Source organism: Anarhichas minor, unplaced genomic scaffold (assembly GCF_050575085.1).
Source record: "Anarhichas minor isolate MPS153535 unplaced genomic scaffold, ASM5057508v1 ptg000136l, whole genome shotgun sequence".
NCBI classification, from domain to species: domain Eukaryota; kingdom Metazoa; phylum Chordata; class Actinopteri; order Perciformes; family Anarhichadidae; genus Anarhichas; species Anarhichas minor.
This window is the reverse complement of record NW_027466582.1, coordinates 6,807,208-6,829,526: the sequence shown is the minus strand read 5'-3', so window position 1 is coordinate 6,829,526 and position 22,319 is coordinate 6,807,208. Positions and strand designations below refer to the sequence as shown.

The 22,319-nt window shown below is 40.8% G+C and overlaps 3 protein-coding genes across 5 annotated transcripts; 1 reads left to right on the top strand and 2 right to left on the bottom strand.

Annotated features, from left to right (window-relative positions):
* Positions 1-61: 61 nt before the first annotated feature.
* Positions 62-6,657, bottom strand: fdft1 (farnesyl-diphosphate farnesyltransferase 1). Of its 2 annotated transcripts, XM_076083756.1 has the most exons (8): positions 6,495-6,657; positions 4,785-4,882; positions 3,844-4,027; positions 3,479-3,607; positions 2,825-3,016; positions 2,454-2,630; positions 1,587-1,739; positions 62-1,496 (listed from the first exon to the last, which is right to left on the bottom strand). In XM_076083756.1, exons 1-8 carry the CDS (start codon positions 6,591-6,593, stop codon positions 1,269-1,271), a joined length of 1,260 nt encoding a protein of 419 aa, XP_075939871.1. In that variant the 5' UTR covers positions 6,594-6,657; the 3' UTR covers positions 62-1,268. The 2 variants fall into 2 exon arrangements, with proteins under 2 accessions (XP_075939871.1, XP_075939870.1); XM_076083755.1 differs by lacking the exon at positions 6,495-6,657 and having other exon boundaries at positions 4,785-5,590.
* On the top strand, positions 4,753-15,624 carry LOC142941726 (uncharacterized). 2 transcript variants are annotated; one of them, XM_076083758.1, is made up of 5 exons: positions 4,753-5,447; positions 6,549-6,833; positions 8,437-9,506; positions 9,585-9,706; positions 10,856-15,624. In XM_076083758.1, the coding sequence occupies exon 5, from the start codon at positions 10,885-10,887 to the stop codon at positions 11,998-12,000; it is 1,116 nt and encodes a 371-aa protein (XP_075939873.1). In that variant the 5' UTR covers positions 4,753-5,447; positions 6,549-6,833; positions 8,437-9,506; positions 9,585-9,706; positions 10,856-10,884; the 3' UTR covers positions 12,001-15,624. The 2 variants fall into 2 exon arrangements, with proteins under 2 accessions (XP_075939873.1, XP_075939872.1); XM_076083757.1 differs by lacking the exon at positions 8,437-9,506 and having other exon boundaries at positions 4,753-6,833.
* Positions 13,799-20,529, bottom strand: gata4 (GATA binding protein 4). Its single transcript, XM_076083760.1, has 6 exons — positions 20,007-20,529; positions 15,237-15,403; positions 14,952-15,077; positions 14,623-14,704; positions 14,351-14,487; positions 13,799-14,029 (listed from the first exon to the last, which is right to left on the bottom strand). Exons 1-6 carry the CDS (start codon positions 20,527-20,529, stop codon positions 13,904-13,906), a joined length of 1,161 nt encoding a protein of 386 aa, XP_075939875.1. The 3' UTR covers positions 13,799-13,903.
* Between the last annotated feature and the right edge of the window lie 1,790 nt (positions 20,530-22,319).

The following is a 22,319-nucleotide window of genomic DNA, read 5'->3' as shown; positions in this document are numbered from 1 at the left end:
AATTAACAGGCTGTAAACCAAAGACTGACTTGTGTTGTTTACACAATCACCATTCAGACCGTTTAGATTCTTTCACTTCTTTATTGTGTTAAAATATGTACAAATCAAAATGACACATTACATAGCAATGTTTGTAGCTCTCCTTTGGTTCTGTACAAGGTTACTGTGTGCGAGCCTTTCTACTCACCAAAGCTGTGTTAAGGACACTTTAACTAGCCATCTCAGTATGCATTTATTTCAGACATCAAATGCACCAGAACTCACATTTGTTCTCATTCAAACAGTCCATGTCAAAACTATGGAATAGCATTGTTCTTTTCTCCTATTTCAAAAGGACATAGAGTTGAAACAGAAAGAACACGGACATTAAAGATGAATTATGAAGCTCTGCCGTGAGTGGACGCTGTCCAATCAATGCTAACATGCAGCGCTGTAAAGGGCGCTGTTCTTTCATTTGAGTGATCCTCCTGTAGAAACAGGTGGAATTTATTTAAGTAGCTTTGTTTTGACATGAAAAAAAAAATGAAGACTAAAATTTGACACAAAATTAAACAAAACCTTGATTTGACCAAGGTTTGTAGACTGTGTTCCCCACACTCCTAAAATGGGCAGTGTCGTGTACTGTGCCTTTCACCACGTAATGGAGAAAAGTGCTATTTGTCCAATGGCCAAATATGACGAATAATTTCACTCAATTAAAAAGGGTCAAAATGTTAAACAACGCACAATCGACATAAATCAAACAGCAAAACGCCCTGAATTGTTTCTATGTGCTATTTATGCTGGTGAATATAACCACACATCAACGTGAACTCCTCCATATTAGGGCTAAACAATATTGTATCTCGAGAGAACATGATATTGCACCCGGGGATCTTTTTGAGCTAGTTGAAGGAGAGCATCAGTAGAAAACTCCACAGTTCAGTGTTCCATCTGTTTGGTGAAAAATGTTGGAAAGAATTTCCTTTCGTTTTTATATTTCAACAAGAAATCTGTTGTGTCCTCAGTATTCTGAAAGCAGCAGAACTGAGTAACTTTATTTATCGCAAGTAATATCTTCTTTGCGATATACAACATTATCACATATTTTCCTCATATTGTGAAGCCCTGCTGAACACGCCCGTGATCCTGTGACGGCCGTAATGAAGAGAGACAAAGTGAGAAGACGTCCTTCAGATTCCTCCCGTCAGAGGCGAACCGGACCTCCAGAGTGGGCAAAGGGGCTTTCTGAGTCTGTGGGCCCCAGGAAAAGGTGAGCGCAAATGGGTTCACTGTCCCTGCATGTCGCCCGTGCCCTGTGCCTGTGCTGCAGTGGTGCTGAGGTACTGCCAGCTAAGAGCGGCGAGCAGCATGGCGGCAGACAGGTACATGGGCGACAGGTGGTGGGTCTTGGAGGGGAGGCTGGACTGTGACAGGGCGGACTTCTCTTTGATTAGAGCCAGGATGTGCAGGGTTTTGTCCCGCGACGGGTCCGTGTGGGAGACCTTCTGTACAATCTGCAGAGAGGGAGATCAAGACGGTTTGTGTTAAAGTGCTCCGATGTGGCGCCGAAATAGGACATCAAACACACACAAAAACACACCCACCTCCTGGCTGTACTGGGAGATGACGGTCTGCACGGCGCTCATGTTGGTGGCTTCCATCATGAGTGTGACTGCCTGTCCCTTCCGGATCTTCACCACTCCCTGGAACACCATGGGGTTGTTGTAGCATGACGACAGTGTAGCTATTGCCATCACCTGGTCAGGAAAGGTGTAACATTCAGTTAACTGGAAGAACTTAAAGAAATAAATGAAACTAAATTTGTCTTGACAGCGTCTAATGAAAAATCTCTTGTGAGGGAACTATCGTTAGATAAAACCCACTAATCCTAATACTTCCCAGAAGAGACCAAGAAGAAACATTGTCACTTATTCCCAGTAATAAGGAGAGCAAACATTTAACAAATCACAAGGAATTGGTTAAAAGATGATGATCTAATTACTTCCAAATGAAAGGATATTGTAAATGAAAAGTATAGAATAGAAAAAATAACCATGAATTCATATCTTTGAGGAAAGTTGGGAAAATGGGTGAATTATACGACACACAACATTTCTAATGATCCTTCAGTTTGATGTGGCAAGTAAACCACTGTTTGTATCTATGCCAAAGTAATTTATCACTTCAGTGAACTCTATCCTATGAATTCCTATTTATGTAATCAGTTTTATTCTTTCCTCTCTTCTGTCCCCTTTATTATTCTTTTTATCTTGTCTTTTTCATATGCTCTGTAACTATATAACTTCTTAAAATTTAAATTTGTATTTATCATTACCTCATATATCTGACGTATCTGAATATATTAGAGGATAAAAAGCTAACGGCACGCTAATGGGCTGTTCAATTATTATGTCATACAAATCAAAATCACTGCATTGTTGGAACTCGGTAAGTAACGACTCAGCGGTTACCTGTGGAATGGCGCAGAAATTGAAGACGCTCTGGTTGCGCAGGCGGGACAGGTAGGCGATGACATCCGGAACGTGTCGCAGAGCATCGGTGACCAGCAGGTTGAGACAGGAGAGAGCCGACTCCAGCTTCTCCGGCTGGGCCAAGTCCTCCAGACGGCCTGCAAACTGACTCCAAGCCTGCGCGGGGACACAAGTTATTAACACATCACATACGGTACATACGTTTTTAAATCAATACGCACATAACGAATAAAAAAGGTGCACCAGAAGTTATATTAAAAAAACATTTCACGAAGCACGATGGAAATGAAAAACACAGTAAAGTGTTCAGAAGCATTTTCTCATAACAGGACAAAGGAACACGTTCTTACCTCTTGTGGCCAGAAGGCCCGTCCCTCCTTTGTGTCCTCTAGATAGTCCCGGATGATGTTAGTCTTCTGGAGGAACAGGCCCATGGAGTTGGCCAGCTCGGTGTCGCGCCCCACCTCGGGGTCCTCCAGCTGGGACGCAGAGAACAGCTGAGACAGACCGATACCGACCAGCCCCGCCACATAATGGCAATACTGCACACAGAGAGTAAGACAAGGCAACGTGGCGTCAGTTGTTATTGTCACAGCATGGTATGTATGACAACGTGCTTATTATTAAACACACATAGTTACTGAAATAACCATAGGTGCTAATTAAACATCTATTCAACATTGTCAGAGATATGGTTCATTTTTTTAGTTGGGTTTATAGGAAGTTTTTCATAGTGTGTGGTAATGCTTGATCAAACTTAAGCTACCAGAATGACTGAAAATACACTATTAAGACAGAAAGAAGCTGCAGAGATACATGTTAATAACGACGTATTTTCCTCCCAACCAAAGACACATAATAGTATCTCATAGTGCTCTAATCTGCCAGTCTGATCATCTGTTTGTGTTGTTAAGTTGTGTATTTGTTATTGCCATTTAAACACATATCCCTGTAGAGTGTCTAATGTCTTCTCAACACGATTGTAAAACCAGGTTGACGTTTACCTGGTCCCACTCCTTCATGGATCCCACTTTCTTTTCCAGGAATTCGGCCATTCCCACTCCCATTTTGTGGCAGATATCCGAGATGACGTCTCTGTATTCCTGAGCGAGGTTTCTGAATTCCAGTGATATCTGGGTTGCAAGTACACATGAAGATTAGAGATACGGATTTATAACAGCTATTAATCTGAGCGACAAAGATTTCACTTGAGACATGTCTTCACACCAACTTAACAACTCAACTCTGTCATTAACACGGTATATTATTCTGTTATTGAGTAAGAAATAGCCATCAGTAAATTAAGCCAGCAGAGCCTTAATATACCTGCCTACTGCATGTTATTGTACCGCCATGCAGTGCTACTCACCGTGGGGAAATCAGCCAGAACCTGTCGGTCTTTCTCCTGGCTCTCGGTGAAGCGCCACTCATCCTGGTACAGGTAGGTGTGAAAATCAGTCAGCATGGGAACCTTCTTGTTCAGAGGGATGGTCATGTCGTCCTCCACTGTGTCCAGCGCTCGCAGCACCAGGTAGAAAATACAGACTGCATGTCTGGATCAGAAGGACAGGAGACCGCTTTAAAACAACACAACAGGAAAAATCTCCTTCCGAATGTCTGCGTCAAAAAGCATTTATTTTTTTACGAGTGACATTTTTAAGTCATCATCTAAGGAATTTATCAAGCAATAATCCCAAACATTTGTTGGTTCCAGATTCTCCAATGCAATTATTTGCTGCTTCAGTCTGTTTCATATCGGTGTAAATTGAATGTTGGGGGGGTTTTATTTGTTGGTTAGGCAAAAGCAATTTGAAGATATCATCTTGGGCTCCAGATATGCCTGTAAAGACTGTGATCAGACATATTAATAGATTAATGGACAATGAGTTGCAGCCCTAAGTGACATGTTTTATTGTGTAATTGCCAGAAATAAAGAAATATTGATAAGAGATGTCACCACTAATTTACATTTGAATTGTTACTAGTATACTCATTAAGTCCCTAAAAAGGCTTGGCTCAGCCATGGGTTGCAGTGCATTTTGCTTTATTGAGGCTATATTAGCTATTGATGAGCTATCTTTGTGTTTTGCTACCAGACATTCTCGCGTCTTTACAGGACATGCCAACATTTAGTTGTTGACTCTTTCCTAGAGTAATGCCTCCAATGCAAGCAAGCATGTCTGAACTGTTCATAGTAAAATAAAATATGTGCAGAAATGGGAAGCAACCCCAGCCAACGCCCCAGGTTATGCCCTTCACTAAAGAAAACATGCATGCAGACACACCCCCATGCAGCCAGCTTTTACCCACCTCAACTCCCCGTCCAGCGCTTGGATCACAGCTGCAAAACTCCGGCTGGTTTGGTTCAGGTACAGATAGCAGGTCCGCAGACTCTCACTCATGGACTCCTGGTAGGAGAGACAGAGGAAGCCCGTGCGTCGGTAAAAGCCTGCGGGTCGGAGGGCGCTGGAGGGTCGGGCGGCCTCCTGCAGGCCCCGCTCACCTAGCCTCCAGCCCAGCAGGAGGGGCCGAGGAGCGGACCCGCAGCCCCGTGGTGCAACCGAGAGAGAGCGCTTGAAGAAGGACAGCGAGACCGGACACTTGCAGCAAGCTCCGGCCATGCGAATAACCTGATAGCACGACCGACCCCGCAGCTATAACACGACTCTGAACATGTCGACGCCACGGCTGGTGGGGAAGTTTGAAACATGTAGGCTAGAGGACACACGAGCTGAGGGGTCGAGTGAGGGGGAAAACGCTTAGGGGGGGACGCCTGGGAGAGCTAAATCAAGCGCTCCGCTGACCTCAGAACAGTCTCACCTCACTGCGTAGTCGAGCAGGGTCTCTGCACAGGGTTTGTTGATCTGCTGTGATCTACGTCGCTCCTCCCACCTCTACCCATAACAACACCAGCGGTCTATTTCATAATCGGCTTCTTCTTCTACTACTTTAACTGCATAACTCAATCCACTGGTAATATTTAACTGTTTAACAGTGAGTGTGGAGAAAATGAACACAATGACACCCGTACTAATGCAGGAACACGTATAAAATGTGACTTATGTATTGCACCAGCGCATGCTCTATTCCCAACCACGTCATGTCTCTGACGCTGCAATCACATGATCAGCACTGAGCCAATAATATGAATGCCGATCATGGTGTCAACTCTCTGCTCATCTTGCCTGTATTTCAAAATAAGAGCGCAGTGTTACTCAAGATAACTTCACCCAGCGTTAAAAAAAAAAATTCTTCAGACTGCTTTCAAAGAACCAAATTAGCTAGATGGAAATAAACAGGATTATTTGAGCTTGATTAAAGCAGGTTGGATTTGAGGATTAGAATTCGAGAGTAAGTTAAACCACATTTGCAGAACAGGACCATGAGGTGAGAGAAGCTATTTGGGGAAGTTGCTATGCATGATATACATGTATCTCAGGGATGTCTACGTACAGGTATAGTAAAATATTTGACCTGTCTATACTGAGTGCTCTACTATAATCAAAATGAACTACTAAAGAGTCACTAGTCAGACCATGATGTTCTCTCTCTCTCTCTCTCTCTCTCTCTCTCTCTCTCTCTCTCTCTCTCTCTCTCTCTCTCTCTCTCTCTCTCTCTCTCTCTCTCTCTCTCTCTCACATTGGTGTTAAAACAGGGATTATCCGTGAAACATCCCCGCCGTTGAACCCTCCAAGCTCATTATGTAACGTAAATCCCAAGTCAATGGTCGGATCAGCTTGTGTACATCTGAGCCAACACAGGAGTGAGAGATCTAATTAGTTCAACGAGCTGACTCTGTTATTACCATTTAGGTCAATCCATTACAATGCAGCCTGGCTGTTAATGTGCATTTCCGTGTTGCTACAGAATAGCGGTCTGCGGTCTGTTAAAAGGGGGACATCATGTGCTACTTGATCCGAGAGGCAAATCTGTAAATGCAGCCAGTGTATCCATCTTGCATGTTGCGTTCATACTCATCTGACAAGTTTATTCTCAGTATAAAACGGAGGGTTTACTCACATAATCCAACTTTCGCATGAAGCCTCTGCATCCCCCCATTTTATATTTGAACAGGTTGAATATCTCTTCCGGGTGGCCCAGTGACTTCAGGATGTCCATGTTGCTTCGGGTTTTCAGCTGTTACTCTGACAAACTGATGTGGAGAGATGTGCTGGAGAGATGTTCCCCATCAGAGCGATGTGTCGCTGAGACGCATCAGCGGCAGCAGCACCATGACGAGCGTGAGGGAAGTCGCCAGATCGACTGACGCCTCTGATTGGTTGGCGAGTCATGGGCACAGGGCTCGGTGTCCAATGAGCGAGCAGAGCGTCTGGTGTGATGCCCGGGCCTAAGCGGACGGTCAGTGGAGCGCGGCTTCTGATTGGTCCGTCATTCATCCTTAAGGGAAACCATACCTGCTCATTGAAATTACATACTCATGGGACTGAGAGCTACCTGGTGATCACCAGTGTGTTCAAACACTGTCTAAATTATTTTATCATTCTAAGCTTTATTTTATACATAAAGGTTATTGTCATTTTTAGGATTGTTTATTAAATCCTTAACATGAAAGGGTAAACTTTTTTGATCCCATGTAGTAACATTTAAATATCTCTGCAGCAGAAGTACACGAGAATATGCATCGTTTACATAAGTAACTTTTTAAAAAAACGTGTATTACATAGAATGAATTAGAGCACTACATATACTATGACCATCCACTATACACAAAAAAAATAAAAAAAATAAAGCTACTAAATATACTATATACTATAAAATGGTAAATATGAATTGTATATTAGGATAAAATATTTACAAATAGTGAAGAGACTATGCAGTTGTAATACTTTTTATAAATGAAATACAACTTGGTGTATGAATTGCCTGTAAAACATATTTTATTATGAGACTAATGAGACCTCAGTAGGTGTCTTAGCTTATGATAGCCTGCTGAGTCTGAGTTAAGCTTTGCTGCCTCATTGTTAAGACCATCAACAAATCAGAAGAGGACATCCAAACTCCACCGTCCAAGCGTGGAAAGGATACCCAGACCTAATATCTCTTTAACTTCTCTCTCTTACTTGCAGTTTCACACACATATGCACACATTTGCAGGCACCAATAAAAATAGAACACTATCAAGTACAAATATTGTCATGTGGAATTGTACAATAATACAGCTTGTAGCACACAAACACCCTAATAGAAAAAGGAGAGTGTGAGACTCGCTGATGTAATACCTGGCACAAAATAGCCAGGAAGTGTGGGGGTCACCTTAAACTAATTGATACAATTGGACACACACACAGTGAGAACCGGGATGCTTTTCTAGATAACCAAACACTCTTTCACAACAAATAAGTAGGAAAACACATTCAGTTCAGGGAAAAAGACCCCTGAGAAATAAACCTTTTCACAGCAGACTTTTGACTCGTCATAAGCACAGGTGCAACTAATTACATTAGCGATAGCTCTAAGTGCCCCGGTAAGCCGTGATAGTGTGACAACAAGCCAGCATGCACAATATACTGTAGAGCCCTGGCATGGTGCTTTACAGCTAATTGGCACATGGGACACTTGTATAGAGCCAAACCTTTGTTCATTTGTTGCACCTGTGCTTTTCCTCTTCCTATGACAAGTCAAACGTCTACTGTGAAAAAGGTATAGACCAACACATTGTGTCCACGACAATCAACAGAGGACATATGTAATCAGCGTGAAATTAATTTACCTGGAACACAACTTCATTATATTACTTATTGTGAGAAATGTACTGTAAAGTGAGAAAATAAGTATTTTAGTGAACATCCTGTATTGGGCCTCAAAGGGATACTAAGAAAAAACAGCAGCTCTGCATGTGAAGGTCTGCAGCAATTCTATCAGTAAGTTTATTGGCATCAAAGATCGAAGACTGAATCAGGAATCTCTCTCTCTCTCTCTCTCTCTCTCTCTCTCTCTCTAGGGAAAAAAAAGATGTTTAGCACCGTTCACCATCTTAGTTTAGTGTGTTAGTATGCTATCATTTGATAATTAAAACTAAACACAAAGTGCAGCTGAGGCTGATGGGAATGCCATTAGTTTGGCAGGTATTTGCTCATAAACCAGACCTTTTAACAAATTATAATGTTGATGATGGTGTGAGACGACAAGTCAGGAAATCCCCAAAGTGATTACAAATCATCCCAACGGGGACATAAACGTCTGGAGCAAATTTTATGGCAATTCCTCAAACAGTAGTTGAGGAATTTCACTCAATGGACAACTTCTTAGTGATGCAAGAGAAAAAAAAGTCAGAGTAATACCAAAGTCAGAAGGATTCATTCTCTGGGCACCATGAAGGCCATGATCCTGGCAGTCCATCCAATATTTATTGAGACATTTTAAGTAAAATAAGTGAATACCCTTTATTGTAGCATTTCAGTTCTGAAACAAACCATGACCCGATGAGCTACTCTGTCAGAAACCAAAAACAGAGTAACACCCAGATCCTGTCAAACGTGTTGCTCTGCATGACTCTGTTTGCATCAGTCTCTTCATATATATTTGCATGCCATTGTCTTAAAGCGACACTGTCTATACATGATTTCCTCCGTTAGCTGACAACATTTCTCAGAAGTTTAGACAATAGACTGACTCTTTCAGTTAATTGTGCAATTAAATCTAAATAGGTTTCGCTCAAGGGCACACGGTTATGGACCGCAGCCAACCTCCAAAACAGTATTTGTGTCACATCACAGCTTCCATGAATGCACCTGACTCATAAATGAACCAGAAGAATGTCATACATTGCCATTTGTCTTCTACTTTTTTCACTTTGTAAGGCAAAGCTAAAATCTCCTCTGCAACCTTCTGTGAAATTGCTAATCTGGCGGGGAAAAAAGAGATAGTTTAGGATAAGACAGTTGATGACACACACACAAGCTTGGCAGAAAGAGGCAATACATCAACAGACTGATGATATCTACATGGCCGTGAGCATTACCAAGAGGAGGAGCTCAGTGCTGAAAGTCACAAACTCTCAAGCAGTTCCAGGTAAACGTGTTGGAAGTGCAACCCACCAGCTGTCGCTTGTCACACTTTGTTCGTCAGAGCTGTTTCTCTTGTAATCAGGACACCAGTGAGCTATGCTGCATGTACTCGACTGACCCGACAAGAGAAAAGAGGAGATACATTTCAATTGAACTGGATTCCTGAAATACCAGGGGCGAAGAAGTCTGGTTTGTATTTCTCATGTGAGTAAACTCAGTTCTTACTTTGACCAAAAACATCTACTGTTTGACCTGAAAGAGAGGTGACGAGACTTTTCCTTGCATCCTCATAGTGTCTGACTTCTTTGCTGAATTTGCTGAAGGCATTACATAAGCTCTTAATTCTTTCAGCGAAACCATCAACTAATGTTGTCCACAAATGTCACATGAAACCAAACAGTATTTGGTTCATTTCAACAGCCGCTGCACATACATCGTTCTCTGATCCCACATGACAATCAGCTAGTTTTTCTTCAGGTTAAGCCGTAAACAACCTCTGTTTAATGGATATGAAAAGGAGCCTCCGCTGTGCTCAAAGAAATGTCTTAAAAAACTCTGCAGCACAGATGTGAGACTGACAGAGACACAGAGTGTGTATATACATACTTACAGTGTATATATAAAGTTCATACGTGGAGTGAAACTGCTGTCTTAAGCGACGTGTTTCAAGAGGAAAGTCGAGGTTTATTTATGCAGCTGGGTTGCTTTAGGACAGTGGGTATTTCAGGTGACACATTTTTTATTTCCTCTTAGTCATGCCGCAAAAGCGTCAGAGTAACAGTGTTACAGTATGTCATATATGCTTCATATATCATTATGTTACCATTGTTTTCACATATTTCCCACAATATAATCACAGTATATACTGTATATATTTCAACCATATGCACATATAACAAGCCAGTGTGTAGGATTTAGGGGGATTTATTGGCAGAAATAGAATATAATATTATTAATTTTGTTTTCATTAGTGTATAATCACCTGAATCTTATAATGGGTCCTTCCTATCTGCATAGGGAGCAGGTCCTCTTCACATAGTCCACCATGTTTCACGTTTTTACATTACCTGCAGGCTACTGTGGTTCTCTGAATGAATAAGGAGTGGGGAGCGGAGGGGTATTTAGTTGAAATGCAACCTCACCTCTCCCACACGCTGCTCTTTCATGGACATGAGAGTGTATCTGTCCTCCCATCTAACTGCATGAAAGCACTTACGTGAAACTGTTACTTTAAAAATGAAACCAAAATTGTTATCAATTGTCTACTTGGACTTTGTGTTTGGAAATTTCAAAAAAATATTCATAAATGACACCGGTTTGACTGTGTTTTTGTGGTATTCGCCCAAACTTCAGGACGAGCTGCACACCTGAAGCCTGTGTGAATGGAGGGACAAAAAACGCTGTCTGACACCGGGAGCTTCTTTGAGCAGATGTCAGCCTGGGCTGACACACAATACTCTGTCAAGAAAGTATTGAAACATCTCAAGTTCAGACAAGCCAACGATGACATTTCACCCAATGAGTCTGTCAACAAGAAGTTTTTGGAGTTTCACCGTGACATCACCGAGGAATGTGGTGCAGAAGATAAACAGCATTCATGGGCCGTTATTGAGAAACAAGAAGAGATTGTCATGTACGGACCGTATTATCCTAATTACAACAACGGAGAACACAGCGAGGACATCATTATCAAACAAACGCAGGAACTTCTAGAGTCAGAGTCCGTCTCAGAGGAATGGCAGGTGTATGTTTTCACCATGAACAGCCCGTGTTTGGCTAGAAACACGAATGCGTGCATGCTGAACCTGGTCCAGAAAGCTCTGGAGTGGTGGAGCGTGTATGGAGTAAAGACGCATATTGGTTATTTGAACTGCTGGGGATTCAAAGGAACTAAAGAAAATCTGTTCAAGGATATTACCTACAGCCAAGTGGACTGTATGGATCAGAGTGAGGACCACAAGAGCTACGTTAAAGCAGCTGAAAAGACTGAAACAAATCCTTTATGTGAAATTGTGTTTACTGCTGTGAAACACCTCCTGCGATCTGCCAGTTTTGCTTTGATAAACATCGTGCAGGGGCAGGACTGGAAGAGTTGCTTTAAAAATCTGCACAGTATATTTGAAAGCTTACCAGAAGAGGAGAAACAAATCTGCACACAGGAGGCAAACACTGTGATCGAGGCTGCACAAGTTCTGCTTTCAGAAAAAAGTGAAAGTTTTGAGGAATATTTAGAAAGAGGATGTGCATTTGCACTTGACTATGCTTTTAGCTCACAATTATCTGACGCCATCCAGGATCAAATCAGGCTCACGTTTCAACACTGCTGGAAGGAGATGGTGCAGGGCAAATATGCTGAGCTCATCAGGGAGAAGCTGACTGAAGACTTCAATCAATGTACCGTCCGGCTTTTCATCAGAGATATTGCAAAGTTCACGAAAGAATACTTAGAAATTGGAAGGATACAGTTTTCAGAAGAAGCTCCACAAGTTGTCCGATAACCATCCTCTTCGCAAAGATGATGAAGAAGCCAAGACTGCATATATATATCACACACGTTTGGTTATGGAGTGAATGACACCAAACTTTTATATCATACATACCATTTGCATCATGTCAAAATGCTTTGTCTTTATTAGTTTCCTCAGTGGAGCTACAGTTGCACACAGAGGAAGGGCATCAGGTAGTGTTAGTGCACACTGAGAAAGTCCACATGTACATCTCTCACCGTGTCTTTACTTACAATATAACTCAAATGGTGTATTACAATTATACTGGAGTGGAGTTGTTTACATATATGCTCATATATTTGTTGGTAATTGCATGTGTCGATATCTCACGTTGCCACATGTTGCCCCGTGATTGTCACAAGCAAATTAAAGCATTGAGTATTGGCAATAATCTGTACAGTTTTGATACAATACACCGACAGAAAGTCAAACAACCTTCAGCTTATATGAGTTAGATGACTGTGTGATTTGGGGCTGTGAAGTTCATAATAAATACTAGCAGGATTAAAGATGATTAAGCTGTTTTATGGATGCACATCTGCTCTGGTGTCAGCAGAGGGAACTATATGGACAATTACTTCCATCCACATTCATCATGTGCAACTTGCTTGCTGCATAGGTAGTTTTTCATGTATTTTTTCATAGAAGTGTCCATACTGACATGTCTTTTTTTTACATTTTAAACCAAAAAGGTGCACAGTTTAGGACTGATCCAGGAACAAAAAGCCACCAGGGAACTGTTTCTATTGCACTGAGTGGGAGATCGTGTTTACTGAAGGTCATTTCTCTGGAGTTGAGGAGTGATGGATGGATGTGTTACAGTAAGTTTATGATAAATGCTCCTGATTAGCTTTTCTCTGTGCAATGAGATGAAATGACACCTGTTCTTTACAATCATTGGTATCACATATAAGTGACTGTAATCAGTGTGTCAAATGTGGGACGTGTGTAAAGGGTCAGTTCACCCGGATCACAAATCACATATTTTTGTACCCCCACTGGTATTTAGTTTTGCAGTTTTATTTGCTTATGTTTTGAGACATTCCTGCTGAGACTGAGCCGCCCTATTACTGCTAAGATGACTGGATGTTTGTGTGTGGTGCTAAATTAATCCTTTGAAAGACATAAGAGCAACGTGCTTTACCAAATAATATACATAATCTAAAGACAGCATCACGTTTGAACAGTTTAAATCATCTACCAAACGTACAAAATACTGAAAACTGACCACAGTGAGGTTGGTTGTAACCGGCCCAGCTTTTGGCTTTTTAAAATATAATTTTCATTCTTCTCCATTGTACTGTGATTTCATATCTGGAGGAAAATACCATATGAAAGTGTGAAGATCTAGTTGTTGTTTTTCTTCTTGTGAGCTGACCCTTTGACGTTTGACATTAAGGTGTGCTGTTGTGATTATTTTCATGATTTGTGTGTTCATCATTTTTTTTTAGCAAAACTGTCCCTAATAATATGAAATTGAAAACAAATATATTGGAATAAAAATAACTCGGGGAGATAAAGACTGGTCATCACTGTTATTGATACTGGTTTATGTTACAGTATCTGTCACTTGGCCCTGCACTGGCATGGTAGAGTGACCAAAAAAAAGTTTTCACATCAAGAGTTGTTAAATCACAGTGCTGCTCTTTAACAAACTCCATTCAGTCCATCCATCGCTGCGGTTCGAATGCACAGTATCTGTGCCCTTCTGTTAAAGATCTCCATTTCTTTGGTGCCGCCCAAACATTTGTCCCAAAGCGTTGCACTGAAGACACTGAACGGTGTGACGGCTGCAGGAACATCTTGCATCCAGAGCGGCAGTCTGCTTCCTGGAGACGCTTGTCTCTCTGGAGAGTTTAATCGGTACGGTTTGAAATGCTGTGTTGCACGTCTTCTAGGCCAGGATGAGGTTGTTCCAGGGCTCGGCTTTGGAGCCAGAAGACACGCCGTGGCCCCCAGGGGACATCTTGAGAGGAATGGCCCCGCCTTGAGCTGCCATGTAGGCTGGCAGAGCTGAAATCTAGAGGGATAGAGTAGAAAATGGTGAGAAGGCCAGTACGGGAATCTGTCACGTGATCTGTCCTTCATAGATGGAGACTTTGAACTTTCCTTTCATTGTCATATCGTGTCTCAACTGTTTTATCCTAATTTTAAAGGACATTTTGGGCCTTGTCATTTGGCCTTTAGGTAATACAATTTTCTGGGCTTATTAGGTTCTAGCTGAATGTGATGAGCAATGAGGGTCTGTACCTCCTCATCATCACAATTACAGACTCTAATGTACAGACTCACAATTACCGATGTAAAGATTCTCTGAAATTTGACTAAAAAGGTGTCCAACCTGTGCGTGTGCGCTGTGGTGTGTGTACAAGCTGTGAGTGTCCGGCTCTGTCTTTATCTGTCGAGTCTCCTCAGTGGTGGTGGAGGCCCTGGGAGTGCTGCTTGGCGTGACTGGAGTCCCATCACTGCCTGGGGTCCCTGCGGAGCACCAGAACTGAAGTCATTACACATTCACAGACAGTCTTTTCTACAGTATGATCTTCTTAATCTAATATCTATATCTATTATCTACATATCTACACGAACCTAAGCGCATGTGGTTTTGAAGCTCACCAGCTTGGGACTTGTTGAAGTTTTTGGGTTTGCGTTTGCGGGTCTGGATCCCCTCTTTCTTCATGGCCAGGGGTCGTGGTACCTGTCAAGACACAAGAACAAATAAATGACCTTTATCCGTCAACAGCAGACAGAAGTAGGAGAAGTGTAGCATCCATGGAGGCTGGCGAGAAAGAAATACTTATAGGGTGTGATCAAGATTCAGAGGATCCACTCATTTCTAAAGATACATTTTCAAAAAGAATGTGAATGATCCGTTTTAATTTAAAGTATAAATGTTCTTTAAGTGGTTGTACACAAGATTTCAGCAGTAGCAGAGATGCACTTACCCCATGGAGTTTCATGTAGAGGCCACAGGCGTTGCAGACCGGCTCTCCCTCTGCGTTTCGTCGCCACAAGGTGGTGGTGGTGGTGTGACAGTTGGTGCAGGACAGGCCAACCCTCCTCGAGGCAGACTGCAGCATATAAAATATGTCAGAGTTCTATGTTAAAAAGAGGAGAAAAACTAAATGCATACATTTTCCCTGAGGTATACTGCAGGTCAATTTATCTTCCATTAACACACTATAAATTGCTTCACTGTCACGGTACAAAAGTGCTCCACTGTCACCCACCAGCCGTCGTTGAGGTTTGATAAGAGGTCTGTTGATGCCGTTCATCTTGTGGTACAGTCCGCAGGCATTGCACAGGTAGTGGCCTGTACCATCCCGCCTCCAGAGGGGGGTCGACATCGCCCCGCAGTTCACACATTCTCGCCCCTCAGCAAAGTCATCAAACAGGTCTGATGGAGGAGGACAAGAAAGAAATGATGAGCTAAAACAACGTCAGTTTTTCTCTTCCCTTCAGCCTGATCCGGATCGGACAGTAATCTGCACAACTCATGTAAAAAGTTCTTTAACCCTCATAACTGAAAAATGCATCCTGGTCAAGTTGAAGCCACGGCTGTTTTTCTGAAAAGTTGGTGTTATATTCATAGTGTTTTAGCAATGAGTTGGTAAAACATAATAACAGTTGCTATGAAATAGTGAAATAAATTGCATTGCAAAGAAAATTCCACAGAATTCTTATTGTATCATTTTACAGATCAAACTGAGCTTAGAGAAAATAACTTTCAGCAGAGCTTATGCCACATAAAAATGTTCTCCACCCTCCTTAATAAACACTTTCCTGCTCCGTCAAACTCGGATTATCAAATGCAGAGGCATCTCTGCACCAGCAGGAGGTGCAGGCTGCAGTCTCACAGGCCCACACGACAGCAGACTGGAATCCCTCCTTATCTCTCACCTCGGACAGATAAAGAGTCGGCTGGAAATATAGACGGAATAGAGCTCCATCATATTCAAATAGAGACTATGTGTCTATATCTCTTTCCCCCTCTCTCTCTCTCTCAGTTAGCATGACATCTCATGCAATGTTGCACATATCTCTGAAGAACCACTTGGCCTTTCAGGGGAAGGAGGCATCAATCAGGGGTTTGATAGCGACAGTAAAAGTGACTATATTTATCTACGACTGCGAGGTTTGCTGAGAATAGATTGAGGAAATGTGCAAAACACTAACACATTAACTGTAAAAGCCACATTTAAATCAGATTATTTATACACTCCACCGTGCATATTTATTAGAAATATGTAAAATAAACAAAAAGTATGAATCTGGCCTCCGTCTGCTCCTCCCTCGCTGCAGTGTGACTGATACATATTATGCAGGCCTCCTCCAAGGCTGAGAGCAAAACAGACACATGCAGGGCAAGCTGACCTTGAGCCATTTGCAGCCAACACAACGCAGCAACACAAGACAATACACAAAAGAAACGCTGCAGTGTCCGTGCGTCTATCTAAATGGAGGTTTCTTTTTTTTCCACTGCGTAAATGTCAGTGTGTGTCTTTATCAGGGGACGCTGACACTTTAAGGGGACAAAGGTGAAAACAACTGTGATCATGTGAAGACTATATACGTGTCCTGCAGAGGTTTTAATGTGTTTTTCATTTGTCACAGTGGTGACGGTTAACAAGGTGTTACAGTGGCAGCATCTAAAAGTATATACAACTTGTTTATTTGATCAGCTTTATACATATTTATCTCCTTTTCTGAGACATCACACTTACACAGGACCTTTTTCGGCTGTGGTCACTAATGACATTTGAAGATACTGTATATACAGACTTTACATGCAAAGATATAACAATAATATACAATATATAATAATAATGGAGGGGCCTTTCTCAATGCCGTAGAGTAACTTAGTAAATTGTACTGTAGTCTACCTAAATTCAAGTTTAGTTAATTTCCGTTTTATGCAACTTTATGCACTTCTTACTCCAAATTGATTTGACAAAGTTACACATTTAGTTTTAAAGAAAAAACATAAGATGAGTGTTTATGAAATGTATAAACAGATTATGAAATAGTTTAAATTAGCTCCAGCATCCAAGATTAAATTCTGCCGACAAATTCATGTAGCAGGAATAATATTGTAATGATGATAAATATATTAGTGTAACACTCCGATTATTTTTTTCTGGATTGAATACTTTCAGGTTTGATACTTAAAGTACATTTTTTTAATAATAATATAAAGTTTTATTAAAAACATTTTCACTACAGGAGTTTTATTTGTTTTTACATCCTTGTAATTGCTTGTACATAACTATTATTTTATATTTCATACATTTCATCCTGACTGCTTTTTAAATTTGACTTTACTCTATTTATTTTATAATAACTTAACTGCAATAATATGTATGTGTCACTTAGTTGGCAACATGATGAAAATACAAAACTTTTGAACTCATCAGTTGGCTTTTTTAATTTTTATTCCAGGCAGAGGAAGAAGCTTTGTATGTGGGGGAGACCTCCATCACTGCCAGGGTCCTGTCTGAGTGGCAATACAGATATAATGCCTTATAAACTAAAGTTATAAAGATTATCCAATGAAACACGTGATAGTCTTGGATCTCTTGTCGTCAAATATATGATTTGGCTGTTTACATACTGTTAATAATTTTCCAATTTAAGTAAGTGAGTCATTGAGATGTTTCTGGAAAACAAACTATAAGGCTTCAATAAAAACTCAATTCAAGAGAATTTCAAACAATTCAAAAATATTGTCACAAATGTTTTGAAGAATTGAAGTTTAGAATTTACGCTGATGTTTATTTTCTTCTTTCACTGACCGAGAAGAAGAAGTCAGAGCTTAGTTAGTTCTCCAATTCACCAACAGAACAATAGAGACTGTCACTGCACGGCTCACGGCCACTTCATCAAACACTGAGCTTTGATTTCGTTTGACGTGAGTGGAAAACAATGAGTTGAAGCCTGAAACATCTCTAAAGAAATGCAGCGAGTAAACGGGCTCAACACCGTGATTTGATTGTGATTGTAATCAAATGAAGAGGTCAGTGTGGATCAATGCTGTTATCTGTCACACTGTTTCTGAATCAAACAGTTAAAAGAGGCCATTCAAATGATCATCACACAAAACATATTTAAGAGCAGTTTGTCAGACAGAAAATGGAAATGCACAAACAAAGAAAGTAATCAGCTGTCAACTGTTAATAAGATAATACTAATAATAAGTGATAATAAGTCTAATAATGATCCGGCCCTTCAGATTAGGACGAACATGTAGATAATGGAAGAAACAGGAGCCAAATAAACACAACGCTGATTAATAATAGACTGGAAGATGCAAATAGTCATTGAAACAACTGACAAATGAGCAAAATCAATGTGTTGGAATAAGGTCCAGAGTTCAACCAGCAGCTATAGATTCAAATCAGTACATAAAGTTATGGGCTGACACAAAAGCTATGTATTTGAATAAAAAGTGGTTTCACTGTATCTAAAACAATTGATTTTTGATGAGGGTGTGAGGAATCTGATTCTGCTGCTGATCCGGATCAGATTCTTCACACACACTTCTAATCAAATCTGGCCTCACACATAAGGCCACAATCAAACAACAACCCATAAACCATAATCCCTATAAACTGTTATCAATTCAGGCTCAGTTAGTTATTCCTTTCTAACACTCCAGAATGTGATTCGTAAAGATAAACCAAACACGTGTATTATATGTTATTTTAAGTTTGATTTGGGTTTGTGAGGCTATTAAATGAAATATTATATTATCATTTGTCATTAATACTCAATACTGGCCTATTTTATTCATGAAGGGATTCATCATAAAATTTGGTATTTGAATTCAAATGTATATGTTTCTAAAATGATACATTTAAAATAAAAGTCAAAATGAAGTAAGCATGAATGAATTTCACTCAATGACGTTATTTACTTGTTTCTGTAAAATGTCACCTCAAGGCCCATAGAATCAGAAACAGTGAGTGTGTAGTAAATAAAGTAAAACAAAGCAGCAGTAAGACTTTCAAATAACCGCATGATAAACGAACCTCTGGTTGAACTAACTTCTCTTTTAGGAATACAATTTGCCAAATATAACATGATTATGAATAACAGTTGTGCTTTCCATTTCATAATGACAGTCACGAAAAAGACACCACTGAATTAAAAACCGCGTTATTAAAAGAAACAAAAGGTGACAATCAGACCTTAATCGTTCTGCAAGCAAGGCGCTCGTGAATTGATGACCACATCACAGTATTGATCTCACGTGGTAGATGTAACTTTCTATTCGTCCATGTTTTTAGTCTTGTTTTAATCAAATAGAGTTTCATTTCAATTGGAAGTTTTAGACATTTTCGTTCAGCAGAAGCTTGATGAACAATAATACATTGTCATTGTCAGCTCTTTAAAAAAAACTAATTAGGGGCAGACCTTTGAACGTACCTCGTATTACAAGGACGTCTAATTGATTCGCTTTATAGTCTGTGGTTGTGTGAAATACTCTTGTTGTAGTATTGTATCATTGTATTAGCGTATAGATTTATTTGTAATTTTAAAATCATAATTTGAATAAATCTGGTGTGTTTAGTGCGTTCTGTCAGCTAATAAACTACATGCCTGAATCTTGATGGCTTTTAATTGATAGACTATTTCTATACATGCGGACTAAACATTAACCTCACTTGCATATTTTCTTTTTCTTTTTCAGGAGAATACTTTTGTTCTTTTAACAAAAACGTAGTTTTTTCAGGCCTGGCAACCTTTCACCTCATTCATGTTTGGTTTTTTATGGTCATAAACTGTAGGCCTATTGTCATCAATAGTTCACAGATAAATAAAAGGGACTTGCTTCTCTCTCTCTTTTAGCGGATTTGCACTTCTTTGTTGTTGTGGTGACAGTGAATCTGATCGTTTGACATTATTTACATTTCTGTCTGGATGACAGAATTTCAAAAAGTCAAAACACATTTTATTGTGCACAAAATATAGAAATGCTAAATTAAAAATGTCTTGCTCACCTATGTTTGGGTGCCGTGTTGTGCCATGAGGAGCACCGGTTTGGAGACCGTGGAGGACCGGGCTATCAAAGTGGGACGCAGGCCACGCTCCACCCACGTTCGGGCTCATGTAGGCCGGGTAGGGGCTGTGATACGACCCGCTGAGGCTCCGGGCGCTGTAGTGTTCCCTCCCGTTGGCAGAGATGTTTAGCGGGCTGCTGTAAGAAGCCACCGTGTCCCGGGCCGTGGCCACCCCGGAGGACAGAGGCGGGCTGGTGGAGAAGGCGAAGCGCGGAGACACCGGGGAGTGGTTGTACGAGGGCACCGTGTCGGCGCACGGCTGCACCCAGGCTGAGTGGCTCGACGCGGGGCTGCTCTGCTGTGACGCACCGGGTGTCTGGAGGTAAGGCAGCGCCGGCATCATGGGGGTGACGACCCGGGTGGTGGGCACATAAACCGGAGAGGTGCCCGTGGAGGCGTTGTGCAGAAATCCGGCCTCATAGGAGTGGGGTCCGTGGTTGGATGTCATTATGCCCTGATACATATCCTCTCCTTGAAGCTGGACATCCGTGTTGATAGAATGGATATTGATAGTATGGATGCCGTTACGCACAGGACTGCTGAGTATTAACGCAAATACATATGATTAAATACAATCTGCGAGGCTCTGTCGTCCTAATTAATATCAGATCTGCACCCAAGAGGTGAAGCCAAGCAAACGCAACAATCAGAAAATTAAGAATAAACTGAGAGAAGAGACACGAGAGGGTGGAGGCGGAGTGAGAGACTGGGATCAAGATCCAGCATCTCTCTCTCTCTCTCTCCCTCTCTCTCTCTCTCTCTCTCTCTCTCTCTCTCTCTCTCTCTCTCTCTCAAACCAAAAACATGTGAAAATAATTTAATCAAAGTATATGTTATTCTAGATAGCTAAAGCTCCTTGGCTTTGTTATCCCATGATGTCCCTCCTGCCTGCTATGTTCAATAAAATCGATTGTTTTTCGTTTGTGAAAAACGAACTTTTTATTTTCATCTATGAATTAAATTAATTTGAATAAGAACCCTTTACAGTATGTTTATTGGATTCACTGTTACAGGCAGATCAGTCTCTATATCTGTCATAAACAACTTTAAAATATCTGTAAATAAAATCATTTTGATTAAATGATTTTGATTTGTATGTTTTAATGGTTGCTTCCATTCAAAGCCTCCAACACCAACTTTCTTAAACATTTGTCAAAATATGTTTTCATTAATCCGAAATATATTAACATGTCGGATAAACGCTGTGGTTATAAATTGTAAGTTTAAGTCTTTCACTAAATGGTGATTGGTTGATTGTTAATTTCCGAGTTGTTTTTTCGGGAATAGCGCCACAATATTATTGTGTGTCTGTGGTGCTTTTATTGCAGTGATGTAATTACAGTTACACTGTCATAATCATATTATTTTTCTGCAAATGTGCAAATGTACACATATTTCTTCTATTGTAAAGCCACTGGGAAAACCTTATATTTGGTAATTTTGCAGCAGTTTGCTGGTTTACAAACACATAATACAGTTTGATTATTCTGATAACAGATCAAGACATTTTTAACACGTGCTGGCCGTTATGAACGACACATCACTTAAATGTGCGCAGTCTCATCATTCCAATTTGCCCAAAGTTAACCAATATCCGATTGAAGAATACATAAATACGCCTTTGTGAACGTGCTGTAGAGAAATAATTCATCACTCATTGATTCTTTCCAAATTGCCACCAATGATTAGTTTACTTCCATGTGCTCAAATGGCATTTCCATGTCTAATACGGAATATTAAGGCCTTTACTCTTTTTTTTTTCTCTTCATGACAAAAATGAAAAATAGTGCTGGATGCTTGACGCGTCTTTAGTCGGAAGTCTCCGGCGGTTGTTGTCCTCATGAGGAGAGATTTATACCTGTCATCAACACCAGTGAACGTAAACACACGAGGCCATTTCATTGTGCAGCCACTTCCCACAAGACAGCCGCTCATTGAGTTATGTGGCTCTACACAGGCTGCCAATACAGTCCAGTGTGTGTGTGTGTGCGTGTGCGTGCGTGTGTCTAAAAGTTTCCTGACAAGAGACACAAAATTAAAAAATAAAAGCAGCACTGGAGGAAATAATCGATCATCATCGTTAGTGCTTTCATCTCAGAATCAGGTGGCTCATGGACTATATGTGGATTTACTTTAGTGAAATGCATTAAAGGGCATAATTCATGATAATATCTTACATTTCCCCTAACAAATACATAATTTCAAAATGCTAAAAAAAAAAGACCCACATGCAAATTGTCCCACTGCAACAGG